We start from the raw sequence: 11,377 nt of genomic DNA on the forward strand, positions 1-11,377 counted from the left end.
AAATATTTATTTATTTGTTATGTATACAATATTCTGTCTGTGTGTATGCCTGCAGGCCAGAAGAGGGCACCAGATCCCATTACAGATGGTTGTGAGCCACCATGTGGTTGCTGGGAATTGAACTCAGGACCTTTGGAAGAGCAGGCAATGCTCTTAAGCTCTGAGCCATTTCTCCAGCTCCCCACTGGATTTTTTAAAAATATTTATTTATTTTTATTATGTATACAGTATTCTTCCTGCAGGTCTCATTACAGATGGTTGTGAGCCACCATGTGGTTGCTGGGAATTGAACTCAGGACCTTTGGAAGAGCAGGCAATGCTCTTAACCACTGAGCCATCTCTCCAGCCCCCTAGGCACTGGATTTTTAAATTTTCCTGGGGAGGTGTATCCTCCACAGTGATCAGGAATGACTGTACCACATTTGACCTGGGGGCCTAGGAACTTCCTGATGGTAAAAGGTTGCCTTATTTTTCTCTAGTTGATCTACATTCATTGGTCCAATGTCAGCCTTTGCCACATCTTCTACATATTCCAGAAGATTGAGGCTGTCTACTTTTATTATTCCCAGAGGAAACATTATTTCTAGGAATGCCTTGTCTACAATTCATTCTCAGATGTCCTATTATACCAATATTAAAACATTTGGTATTTTGATGTCTCTTTATACCTTTGGAAATTGCTTCTCCTGCCCAAGACTCAGTATTATAGTCAAATGACTCAACATTGGCATGTGTGCAGGATCCATTCATCTACTGGTGCTGATCTGATCTTTAAAGGCCCAAGTATCTTTTTGCATTCTAAGTTGGCATTTTCAAAAGCCAGAGATTCAATAAGTACTCATCTAGCTTCTGGATATGTTACCCCTATTTGTACAGCTTTAGTTAATCTTTGTAAAAAGTCACTAAAGGGGGGGCTGGAGAGATGGCTCAGTGGTTAGGAGCATTACCTGCTCTTCCAAAGGTCCTGAGTTCAATTCCCGGCAACCACATAGTGGTAATGAGGTCTGGTGCCCTCTTCTGGCCTGCAGACATACACATAGACAGAATATTGTATGCATAATAAAATAAATAAATATTTTAAAAAAGAGAAAGAAGTCACTAAAGGGTGCTATTGGGCATTGTATGATCTTAGTCATACAATTCTTCATGGTTCTTGAATCCTGTCCCAAGCATTCAGGGCTGCTGTATAGCATAAAGACAAAATGTATTCATTGTAAATAGCTTGACTCTGTAGATCAGCATAAAGGCCCTTGCCAAGAATTTGATCTTGGGAAGCTTCAAAGTCTTTGACTCTACCTTGCTGTTCTACAGCTTTAGCCTGCTTTCTCCAATAGCACTTCTACCATATCTGCGGTCCATCTTCTAACACTGCTGAGACTAATTGAAGCCAATCATGTGGAGTAGCCCTATTGCTTGAAGTCCGTCTTTACCAGCTCCCTAACAATGGTGAATGCATGCCATAAGGTACTACTGCTTGCTTAATTTCTTTTAGATCTTTTAGACCTACAAGTTTCCATTTACATTCTACGTATCTATTTGGGTATCGAGTATTTGCTGACTTTTCAGAGCTAATAACAGGATAAGTAGCTAAAACTCTTGGTAAACCATCTCTGACTCTGAGAGGTACTGGTGATGCTAAACCCTTTGCCTGTACCTCCCATCCTGTTTATCAGTTCTGAAAAATTCATCAATGGATTCAAATCTTTTCATCACTGTCTTTTGTAAAGCCTGAATCTCTCTCTTTTTTTTTTTTTGTTTTTTTTTTTGAGACAGGGTTTCTCTGTGGCTTTGGAGCCTGTCCTGGAACTAGCTCTGTAGACCAGGCTGGTCTCTCTAACTCACAGAGATTCGCCTGCCTCTGCCTCCCAAGTGCTGGGATTAAAGGCGTGCGCCACCACCGCCCAGCAAGCCTGAATCTCTTGACCTATGAATATTTCTGATGGTTTTATCAAATCAATTTCTGGTTCTCATTTTGTAATGTGATTCCAAGGCTTTAAGAATTTTTCCATTATTGATACCTTCACATTCTTGGACATTATTTGGGTGGTGTGTAGATTGCCTTCCTGGAGGTATGTTGTATCTGCCAGCTTATCATAACTTTTTAACAGATTTTGATTGTCAATTTCAATGGTATGAATTCTTTTAGATAATCTCTCAGTACCCTTTTGTAAGATTTCATAACCCATTGACATGGATTTAATTTTACATGTCAAATTAAGGTTATCGTTTTCAATAGAATGGATCCTTTAAGCTAAAGTCTATATCCTTCCTAAAAGTTTCTCATTCTTGACTTTGTCATCAAACCATTTATCTAAGGATATAATACAAAGAACAAAGCTAACAGCTGCATGATTACAAAAATATATGTACAAGATAAATCATAACTTTTGCAAAATTCTATGCATTTTAGAAATAAAGAGTTAAATTTCTGGATACTGATATTGTCTACCCTTATCTTGGGGTTGGTTTACAATTTTCAAATTTATTTATTTATTTATTAATCAAATTAATTTCCCTCATAATTTTCAGAATCTTTTTAGGTGTAATGATCTTGATTGGGCAGCAGGTGTCGCAGTTGCAGTTGTAAGGCAGGTCCTAGAGCCATACCTGAAATACCTGAGACTTAGAATTACTAACAAATTTAGTTAATTACTTAAAAGCAGCACATTCCTGTATGGAGGTTTGAGTTGGTCAGAATATCAAGAAACCCAGAGCTTGCGGGCAGTTGTGAGCTGTGAGGTTACTGGCCTAAGCTCAGGCCAGGCATTCGTGGATCTGAATTTAGAATGCAAGCCTGTGTTCCAGGTGCAGGATTAGAGCCACTGCTCCCGTTTGTCAGGCTCGGCCTGATCAGAGCGGGCCTGGCAGAAGCCAGAGGAGCTGCAGAAGAGTTGCAGCAGAAAGCAGTGGGCGGCTGTAGCTGGCTGAACCAAGTCAAGTGGACACGGGCTGGCGGTGGACCAGCCGAGCCAAACCTTGTAGCGCTGCCGAGAACAGTAGTTCAGCTGTGCGATGTACGTGGGGCCTGGGCGGGCCCAGCAGTGGTGTGGATTCAGACCACGTTGGCACCGATTTGTTGGCGTATAAAAGAGTTCCACAATCGTCGGAAGGAAGTATAACAAAGGTTTACTATTTGGGGATAAACTCACAGAAAAGATAGCTAGCCATCTGCAGTCCTCGGCATGTGCTGGGAACTGGACAGGTATCCAACAGCCAAGAGGCATGGCATGCTTTTCGTCTGCATTTATAATGCGTGAGACCATGCCCAAAGTGGGCCGGGATCTTGAAAACTATTGGTTGAAGGAGTTCCCACAGCATGGTTTAGAGTGGATTGGAGTGTAAAGACCCTGGGGCAGGAACCCTTGGTTAGAAACTGAAGCAACACTGGGTCCCATGTGCCATCCCTTACAGCTTCTCTAGGCCTTTGGTGTCCTGAGATTTTCTCAAGCTCAGTTTCCCACATATCCAGGAAGGCAGCAGAGCCACCACCCCCCCCTCCCAAGAAGCCCAGAAGTTAAGCCGGATCTATGGCTCCCAGTTCCTGTCTGCCTTGTCTTCTCTCCAGCTTGGGGCCCCAAATCTCCACGGCAACCCTTAGATGCAATTCTGATCAGAAGGAAGAAGACTTAGAAGGGGGAGCCCAAAACATAGTGAGGACCTGAGGAGCTGGCCTCCCTGCTCATTGTGCCCTGTGCACTTCCAGGAGCAGCCAGGCCCTGCACCCCAGTTTCCCCAAAGACCCCCCAAGGGGATTCCAAGGTCTTCCCCCTGCTGGGTACAGAGCAAGGATGACTTTTCTTTGGCAGCTTCCCCAAAGGCTGTTCCTTCTGGGGACAACTGCTCTGGCTGTGTCTGCCCTGGGGACAGGTGAGTGGAAGAGCCTGGAAGGGGCTCACCCAAAACTCTTATTCCCAGGTTTTCCTCAGCCAGCACTCACTCTGGTAGGCAGTCTCTTGATAAGGGAGGCTGGGTCTTGCTTAGAATTCTCAAGCCTATTTCAGTCCCTCTGAAGCTTCTAGAAGGATCCAGAGGCAGGGGTCTATGGCTGTGGATGAGACAGTATGCATTGGGCATTCCTGCATCCTAGCCCCAATGTCACTGGTGCAGTTCAGTGACAGCCAGGAAGGTTACACAGAGAAACCCTGTCTCAGAAAACAAACAAACAAAAAGACATATAAGGCCCCGGGGTTTCATTCCCATACCACAGAAAAAAATTTAGAGCTGGGCAGGGGTGGTGCACACCTTTCATTCCAACACTCTGGTGGCACAACTCTATGAGTTCAAGGTCAGCCTGGTCTGCAAAGCGAGTTGCAGGACAGTCAAAGCTAGACAGAGAAATCCTGTCTCAAAAAAACTTTGGGGAGGGGGAGGAAAGAGAGACAGAGAAAGAATAGCCATGTGTGATTCCAGAGACCAGTACTTGAGCAGCCAAAGCATGTCATCCTTGCAAGAAGGTTGCTCTGAAAAACTTGCTCAACTTTTAGAAGCTAGAAGGAAAAAGAGCTTCCCAGCTCTTTTCACGCTGTCATTTATTTATTTATTGATTGATTGATTTTTACAGTACTAGATGTTGAACTAGAGCCTCCCAGGGATTAGGCATGTGCTCGCTCTACCTCTGAGCTACACCCCCAGCCCACTGCTTTCAGTGTTTAGGGCAGAGATTCACTAAATTACCCAGGCTGCCCTTGAACACCCTCTATAGCTCAGCAGGCCATGGCTTTCATCCTCCTAGCTGGTGTTACAGGAACTGCTGCACAGCACCCGGCTACTCCTGCACAAATGGCTGAGGTGCCTATTTAACACATCATAGCAGATTTGGCTCTCAGGCTCTCCCTGTTTCCCTCAGTCCCTACCTGTAACAGGGCCCTCCCGGATGACACACTCCACCTCTACCCTGAACTCTCCAGCCCAGGAGGCTGGGCTACTCTTCCCTATGTAATCCAACCATTTTGGTTACCCATTCTCTTTATATTTTGGGCCTCCTGGCTGCCGCACCTGGCTCCCCTCTCACCCCTCTCACTTCCCTTCCTCCCTCGCCTCACTTGGCCTGGCTCAGTCTAGACTTGTCCACTCTGGATTCTCCCAGAGGTCCCTGCCTCTGGCTATGCCCTCCCTTACGGCTACAATAACCTGTCTCCTCCACCATCCCTAGGAGCAGTCAGCTGTCATGTCCTTTCTTTTTTTCTTTGTTCTTTTTTTCTTTTTCTTTTCTTTTCTTTTTTTGACAGGGTCTGAATTTGTAACCCATGCCAGCCTTAACCCACCGTTACGAAGAATCCTGTACTCCAAGAATACTGGTTTTACAGGCAGGCAGATGCCATTACCCTAGGGGCTGAAGTCCAAAGCTTTTGAATAAGGAGCTGTGTGGCTTAGAATTATCATAAAGTGCTCACCAAAATTCATCCCTGTTTTGCCAACGAGGTTCATAGAGGATGTGCGAGATGCTGGGATCAAGCATGGAGGGCGGGTCGGGGACGGCGTGATTATATCACAAGATCCCTGCTCTCTTCCCTTCAGCGGACCTGACAGAAATGTGCGGACAGACATGGCAAGGGGATGCGCTGCAGCTGCGCTCGCACTCGGCTTCTCGCAAGTTCTACTTTGTGACTCCGAACACCGACTGCATGCTGTGGCTGCATGCCGCGACCCCTGAAGACAGGATGCGCTTCCAGTTCCGCTTCTTCCTGGTCTACAGCTTGTCCTCTGCCACCCGGATCACCGCAGCTACCGTGTCCACCAAGGCCACCCGGGCCCCCAATGCTTCCTCGCCCGACCCATGCTCACCAGGCTCCTACCTGCAGTTCTATGACGGCCCGCAGGGGGCGCCGCGGGCCCTTGGACCCCCGATTTGCGGCCTGACCATCCCCGCCCCTCTCACGTCCTCGGGACCCTGGCTTGGCCTGCGCTTGGTCACCAGGGGCCGCCAGCCCCGTGTGGATTTCTTGGGCGAGGTGACCTCTTTCCGCCTGGGTGAGTTGGGTTTGATGACCAGGGTGAGGTGAGGAGAGTCAGAGTTGAAGAAGAGATGCTCAGACGGAGGGAAGGGAGGAATGGGGTCCCAGCTGCGAAAGAGTGCGTTTAGTGGAACCAGCGAGGGACGAACCAATGAGAGAGATCTACAAGTCCTGCTTCCTTCTAGCCCTGACGCACACTTCTGGATACACTTGGAAGCACACTCACATAGGATACCAGTTTCACACTCAAACCATACCCATATTGCACTCATAATTAAACACACACACACCTTGCACACTCATCTTTATTTATTTATTTACTTATTTATTTATTTATTTATTTATTTATTTATTTCGGTTCTTCAAGACAGGGTTTCTCTGTGTAGCTTTGGCTGTTCTGGTTCTTGCTCTGCAGACCAAGCTGGCCTTGAACTCACAGAGATCTGCTTGACTCTTGACGCTGGGATTAAGGGAGCCCAATTTGTCTTTGACCTAGAGATCTTTCTGTCTGTGCTCCTAAGGTCTGGGGTCACAGGCCTTCTTCAACATTATGACATTATGCCTGGCTCAAACCTAGGTTTTTTGTTTTGTTTTGTTTTGAGACAGGGTTTCTCTGTGCAGCTTTGAAACTTGCCCTTTAATTCGCTCTGTAGACCAGGCTGGATCTGCCAGCCCCTGCCTCCCAAATGCTGGGATTAAAGACATGTGCCACCACTGCCGGCTTTTTTTTTTCTTCAAATAAATAAATCTTTAAGAAATAGTAAATTAAAGGGTCTGGGATGTAGCTTGCCCAGCTCAAAGAAGGCCCTGTGTTTGATCTCCAGCATTGCATAAATCAGGCATGGTGGTGCACTCTGTAAACACAGCAATTGGAAGGTAGAGGCAATAAGACCAGAAGCCAAATGTCATCATCAGCTGCATAGCAAGTTCAAGAAGAGCCTAGGCTACCTATTTCATGAATTCAGTAGGTGTTAACCATCACACCACCACCACCATCACCATCAACTACCAGCAGCACCATTACCACCACCACCACCACCACCACCACCACCACCACCACCACCACCACCACCACCACCACTACCACTGTGTTCATTGCCACCAGGATTGTACTGCTGTCTCCCCAGGAAACACCTTTCTCGTATGTACTGACAGCAGCCCTGTCCTGCCCCCACGCCAAGCAGTTCTGTCACTGTGGGCCACACTGTTGTAGGAGCTGGTTTAGGATCCTTACTCCCAGCTTCCCTTTTCAACCCCAGGGTTTTGCGGCACCTACTTCCGCTGTCGGAATAGTAGGTGTGTGCCCCGAAGCCTGCTGTGTGATGACAGGGATATGGACAACTGTGGTGACGGCAGTGACCAGGACACCCAACCCCCAGCCAGCTGCAGAGGTCAGTGACGAGAGTTGCTCGGACCCCACTGCATAGCAAAGCGGAGAGGCTTGTTGGCCCTACTACCCTTCTTCTGGATGGCAGGGCCTGAGTGGGGAGGTGGCATGGAGCAGGGAGGAGTGTGACCACAATAGTAGTCAGGTTAGAGACCAAGGGGGTGAGAGCCAACGAAACAGGGAAGGGTCTAGTCCAGCTTATGACCTGAGACCTTGGGAACGAGGCTGTTCTTCACAGGACCCGAGGGAGGACCTGTCTCATTTATTTCAGTTAATTATTGCCGGCCATTCCAATGACATCTGGGGTATGGCGGATGCTTGAGTAACAATAGCTAACTGATTAAAATAGCAAATTTCATGACACCTTGGTTTCCTCGTCAGAAGGGGATGGGGGTCATGACACCTAACCTTGCAGGCACCTCAACTGTGAGTACTGTCAGTTGAGTGTGCCACACAGAGTGACTCTTGCTGCACAGAAGCTGCTCACCCAGGTTGGTCTGTCCCTTGTCTTGAGAAGCAGCTCTAATTATAAGCCTGCTGAATAGGAGATCAGACCTCACCTCCAGCTGTGTGACCTTGGCCAGATGTTTTATCCCCTCTTTGTCCCTCATTTCCCTTATTCTAGCAGTGCGTTGTAGGCAGAGTTTCCCTGCATCTCAGCAGATGCCCCCAAATAGCCGTTCAGAAGCTTATTAATTATAAATGCTCAGCCGATAGTTTAGGCTTATCTCCAGCCAGCTCTTACAACTTAAAATAACGCATTTCTAGTCATCTCTGTGCTGCCCCAAGGCGCGTTTACCTCATCTCTGAACTTCCCATGTGACTTCTTCTGCTTCTGGCTCATGACTCCCTGACAGAGCCCTTTCTTCTTCCCAGCATTCTCTCTGCCCCCCAAATCCTGCCTAGCTATCAGCCCATCAACTTTTTATTGACAGCGAGAGCGACGCATCTTCACAGTGTACCGAGGGATTATTCCACGGCAGTGGGGACTGCAGAGGAGTTTGATGGGGCGTGACACCGCCGTGTCCTGTGAAGGGGCTCTCAGAGTGCTGTTACTCTCACAGGTCCTTCTCTGGTACCCACGCAGACCCCGAGAATGGAAGGTGACAGTTCCAGGCCTCCGACTCTCCTCATGGCTCTTGGCTCTGCAGCGGAGAGGACCTCTCCAGCAAGCCTGGCACCAATTACACAAGAAGTGTTGGAAGGTAGCTGGCGTCTAGTGATGAACCTCTTACATTCTTCTACCAAAATCCCACTTGGCTCAGTTTAGGAAAACGCTTGCTGCATGGCCTGAGAGCTTGACTTTAGATCCCACAGCCTGAGTATAAAACCAGGCTCAGCAGGGTGGATTTGTAACCCCAGCACTGGGAAAGCCAGTCTGGCCCAAAGGGCTAGCCTTGGGTTCAGTGGGAGAGACCTTGTCTCAGGTGGCAAAGAAGAGAGCGAGGCAAGGAAGCCTCCTGGGTTGGAGAAATGGCTCAGAGGCTAAGAGTGCATGCTACTTTTGCAGAGAACCTGAGTTTGGTTGCCTGCACACAGCTGGGCAGCTCACAACTGCCTGTAACTCCAGCTCCAGGGGAACTGATGCCTCTGGCTTCCAAGGACACCTGCATGCATGTGCAAATGCCCTCCCCCATAACTAAAAATAAACCTTAAAAAAAAAGAGGCTTGCTGGGCATGGAGGACTATGCCTTTAATCCCAGCTTGGCCTCGAACTCACAGAGATCCACCTGCCTCTGCCTCCCGAGTGCTGGTATTAAAGGCTTGCGACGCCACCACCCAGCAAAATAAATAAACCCTAGAAAATTAAGGAAAAAAAAAGATAAAAAAATGGAGGGCTGGCAAGGAGGAGTAAGCCTGGCAGGCTGACTTCAATCTACAGACTCCACATAGTCGTCCCTGGATCCTCAAACCCTCACCCCACCATAATATTACTTGGGATACACATACACTCACACATACACAACACACACACACACACACACACACACACACACACACACACACACACACACACAGGTCCCGTCTATGTGATGTCAGGACATTAGGTCTCCAGGTGGAAGCTCACTGGACTCTCATTCCTCCCACAGGTGCTTGGATCCGGTGGGTGGCTCTGGCCTCCTCGATACTGTTGACCTCCACTGGCCTCCTCTGGTGGTGGTGCTGCTGCCCGGGTTGGCTGGGTTGGCACCCAGGGGCTCACAGGCTCTGTCTCAGATGCTGCACATCCTACGATGCTTGCCACCTGTGCCCTGGTCGGGTGGCTCCTGGGGATCTGTGGCTGAACTGGCCAGCTCTCCAGAGCCAGGGAGGCCGTCCTTAGGGGGCTGTCTGGGGCCTGACAGGCCTGAGCTTCAAGCTCTGTTGCCTGGCTGACTTGGAACAGGTCACTCGGTTCTTTGAGCCTCAGTCTGCCTCTCTGGGAAATAGGCTGAGTCCTGTTTCCCAAATAGGGCCAAAGTTGCAGAAAGCAGAGTAATCAGGCATGCTTTGCTCTTAGTTATCCCTTATTGTCCAGCACAGTAGCTTCCATGCTGGGCTTTGCTCTGAGTGAACACCTTTTAGAAAACAAAAGCAGGCTACCTTTGAAGTGGGCAGATGGACTCTAAACAGATGCTGTAGCATGAACAGCGAGGCCCAGATGGGTAAATAACAGACTAAATATCACCACCTATGACCACGTCAGATCTAATCAGAACACACTGACACAGGGGGTCTCTCCAGCTCTGGGGATGTAGTTAAGTAGAGTACTTGTCTAGCATGCACAGAGCCCTGGGTTCTGTCCCCCCCCCAACACTTCATAAAGCTGGATATGGCAGTACACACCGGTCATCCCAGGACTCAGCAGGAAGAGGCAGGAGCATTGGTGTTCAAGGTCAACCTCAGCTACACAGCAAGTTCAAAGTCAGCGTGGTTACAGGAGACTCTGGTTAACAACAAAGCCCCCAAACCAACAAAAAAACCATATAAACAGACAATAACAAAAAATGAGGGCCTTCGAGAGGTGGTAGCTCAGTGCTTAAAAACACTTGCTGCCAGGGCTGGCGGTTCAGAGGTGAAGAGCACTAGCTGTCCTTACAGAGGACCCAGGTTCAATTCCTGGCACCCACATGATAGCTCTCTAGGTCTAGGGGATCTGATACCCTCACACAGACATATGTATAGGCAAAACACCAATGCACATAAAATAAAAGTACATAATTTTTTTTAAAAAAAGAATACTTGTTGTAGGGATTGGAGAGATTGTTTAGTGGTTAACAGCACTGACTGCTCTTCCAGAGGTCCTGAGTTCAATTCCTGGCAACCCTGTGGAGGCTCACAACCATCTCTAGTGGATCTGATGCCCTCTCCTGGCATAAAGGTGCCCATGCAGATAGAGCACTCATATACATAACATAAATAAATAAATCTAAAACAATAAAAAGAATACTTGTTGAAGATCTGCATTCTCTTCTTGTCACCAACTTGGCAGCTCACAAACATCTGTAACCCCAGCCCCAGGGAATCTGACACTCTCTTCTGGCTTCCTTGGGCATTGGTACCAGGCGTGCATGGTATACACACACATATGTATACACACACACCTGCAGACAAAACCCTCATACAAATAAAATAAGTAAATCTAAAAATAAAAAGTTTTTTTAAATGAGCCTATCAAAACTGTATCAGAAAAACCAAGTTAGGTGTCAATGAATCACACCTATAATTCCAGCACTTGAGATGTTGAGGTTGTCCTGAGTTGCCAGCCTGGACTACAGAATAACACCTTGTCCTAAAAGTACAAAAACAGGGGCTGGTTCCTGGCATGGTGGCACACACCTTTAATCCTAGCACTCAGGAGGCAGAGGAAGGCAGAGTTTGAGGTCAGCTTGGTCTACAGCCAGGGCTATACAGAGACCTTGTCTTGAAGAATCAAACCAGGGAAGGTAGTTTAGTGGTTAAGAACACTGGCTACCCTTCCAAAGGATCCAGGTTTGATTCCCAGTCCCCACATGGTGGCTCACAATGGTAATTCCAGCCTCAGGTGATCCGACAT

At 47.7% G+C, this 11,377-nt stretch overlaps 1 protein-coding gene across 1 annotated transcript; it reads left to right on the forward strand.

Moving 5' to 3' along the window:
• Positions 1–3,788: 3,788 nt before the first annotated feature.
• Positions 3,789–9,737, forward strand: Ldlrad2 (low density lipoprotein receptor class A domain containing 2). The gene is made up of 5 exons (XM_050156842.1): positions 3,789–3,867; positions 5,518–5,970; positions 7,214–7,345; positions 8,406–8,546; positions 9,432–9,737. Exons 1-5 carry the CDS (start codon positions 3,789–3,791, stop codon positions 9,662–9,664), a joined length of 1,038 nt encoding a protein of 345 aa, XP_050012799.1. The 3' UTR covers positions 9,665–9,737.
• The last annotated feature ends 1,640 nt before the right edge of the window (positions 9,738–11,377 follow it).

This window comes from Alexandromys fortis, unplaced genomic scaffold (genome assembly GCF_014885135.2).
Source record: "Alexandromys fortis isolate MF-2015 unplaced genomic scaffold, M_Fortis_MF-2015_v1.1 scaffold_26, whole genome shotgun sequence".
NCBI classification, from domain to species: domain Eukaryota; kingdom Metazoa; phylum Chordata; class Mammalia; order Rodentia; family Cricetidae; genus Alexandromys; species Alexandromys fortis.

What these genes read in the sequence shown, in the direction of transcription:
- Ldlrad2 (XM_050156842.1), top strand. Translation starts at nt 3,789, where the DNA reads ATGACTTTTCTTTGGCAGCTTCCCCAAAGGCTGTTCCTTCTGGGGACA. An exon ending in ACCCCCAGCCAGCTGCAGAG is followed by an intron (nt 7,346 to 8,405) that starts GTCAGTGACGAG and finishes TTACTCTCACAG; the next exon opens with GTCCTTCTCTGGTACCCACG. An exon ending in TACACAAGAAGTGTTGGAAG is followed by an intron (nt 8,547 to 9,431) that starts GTAGCTGGCGTC and finishes TTCCTCCCACAG; the next exon opens with GTGCTTGGATCCGGTGGGTG.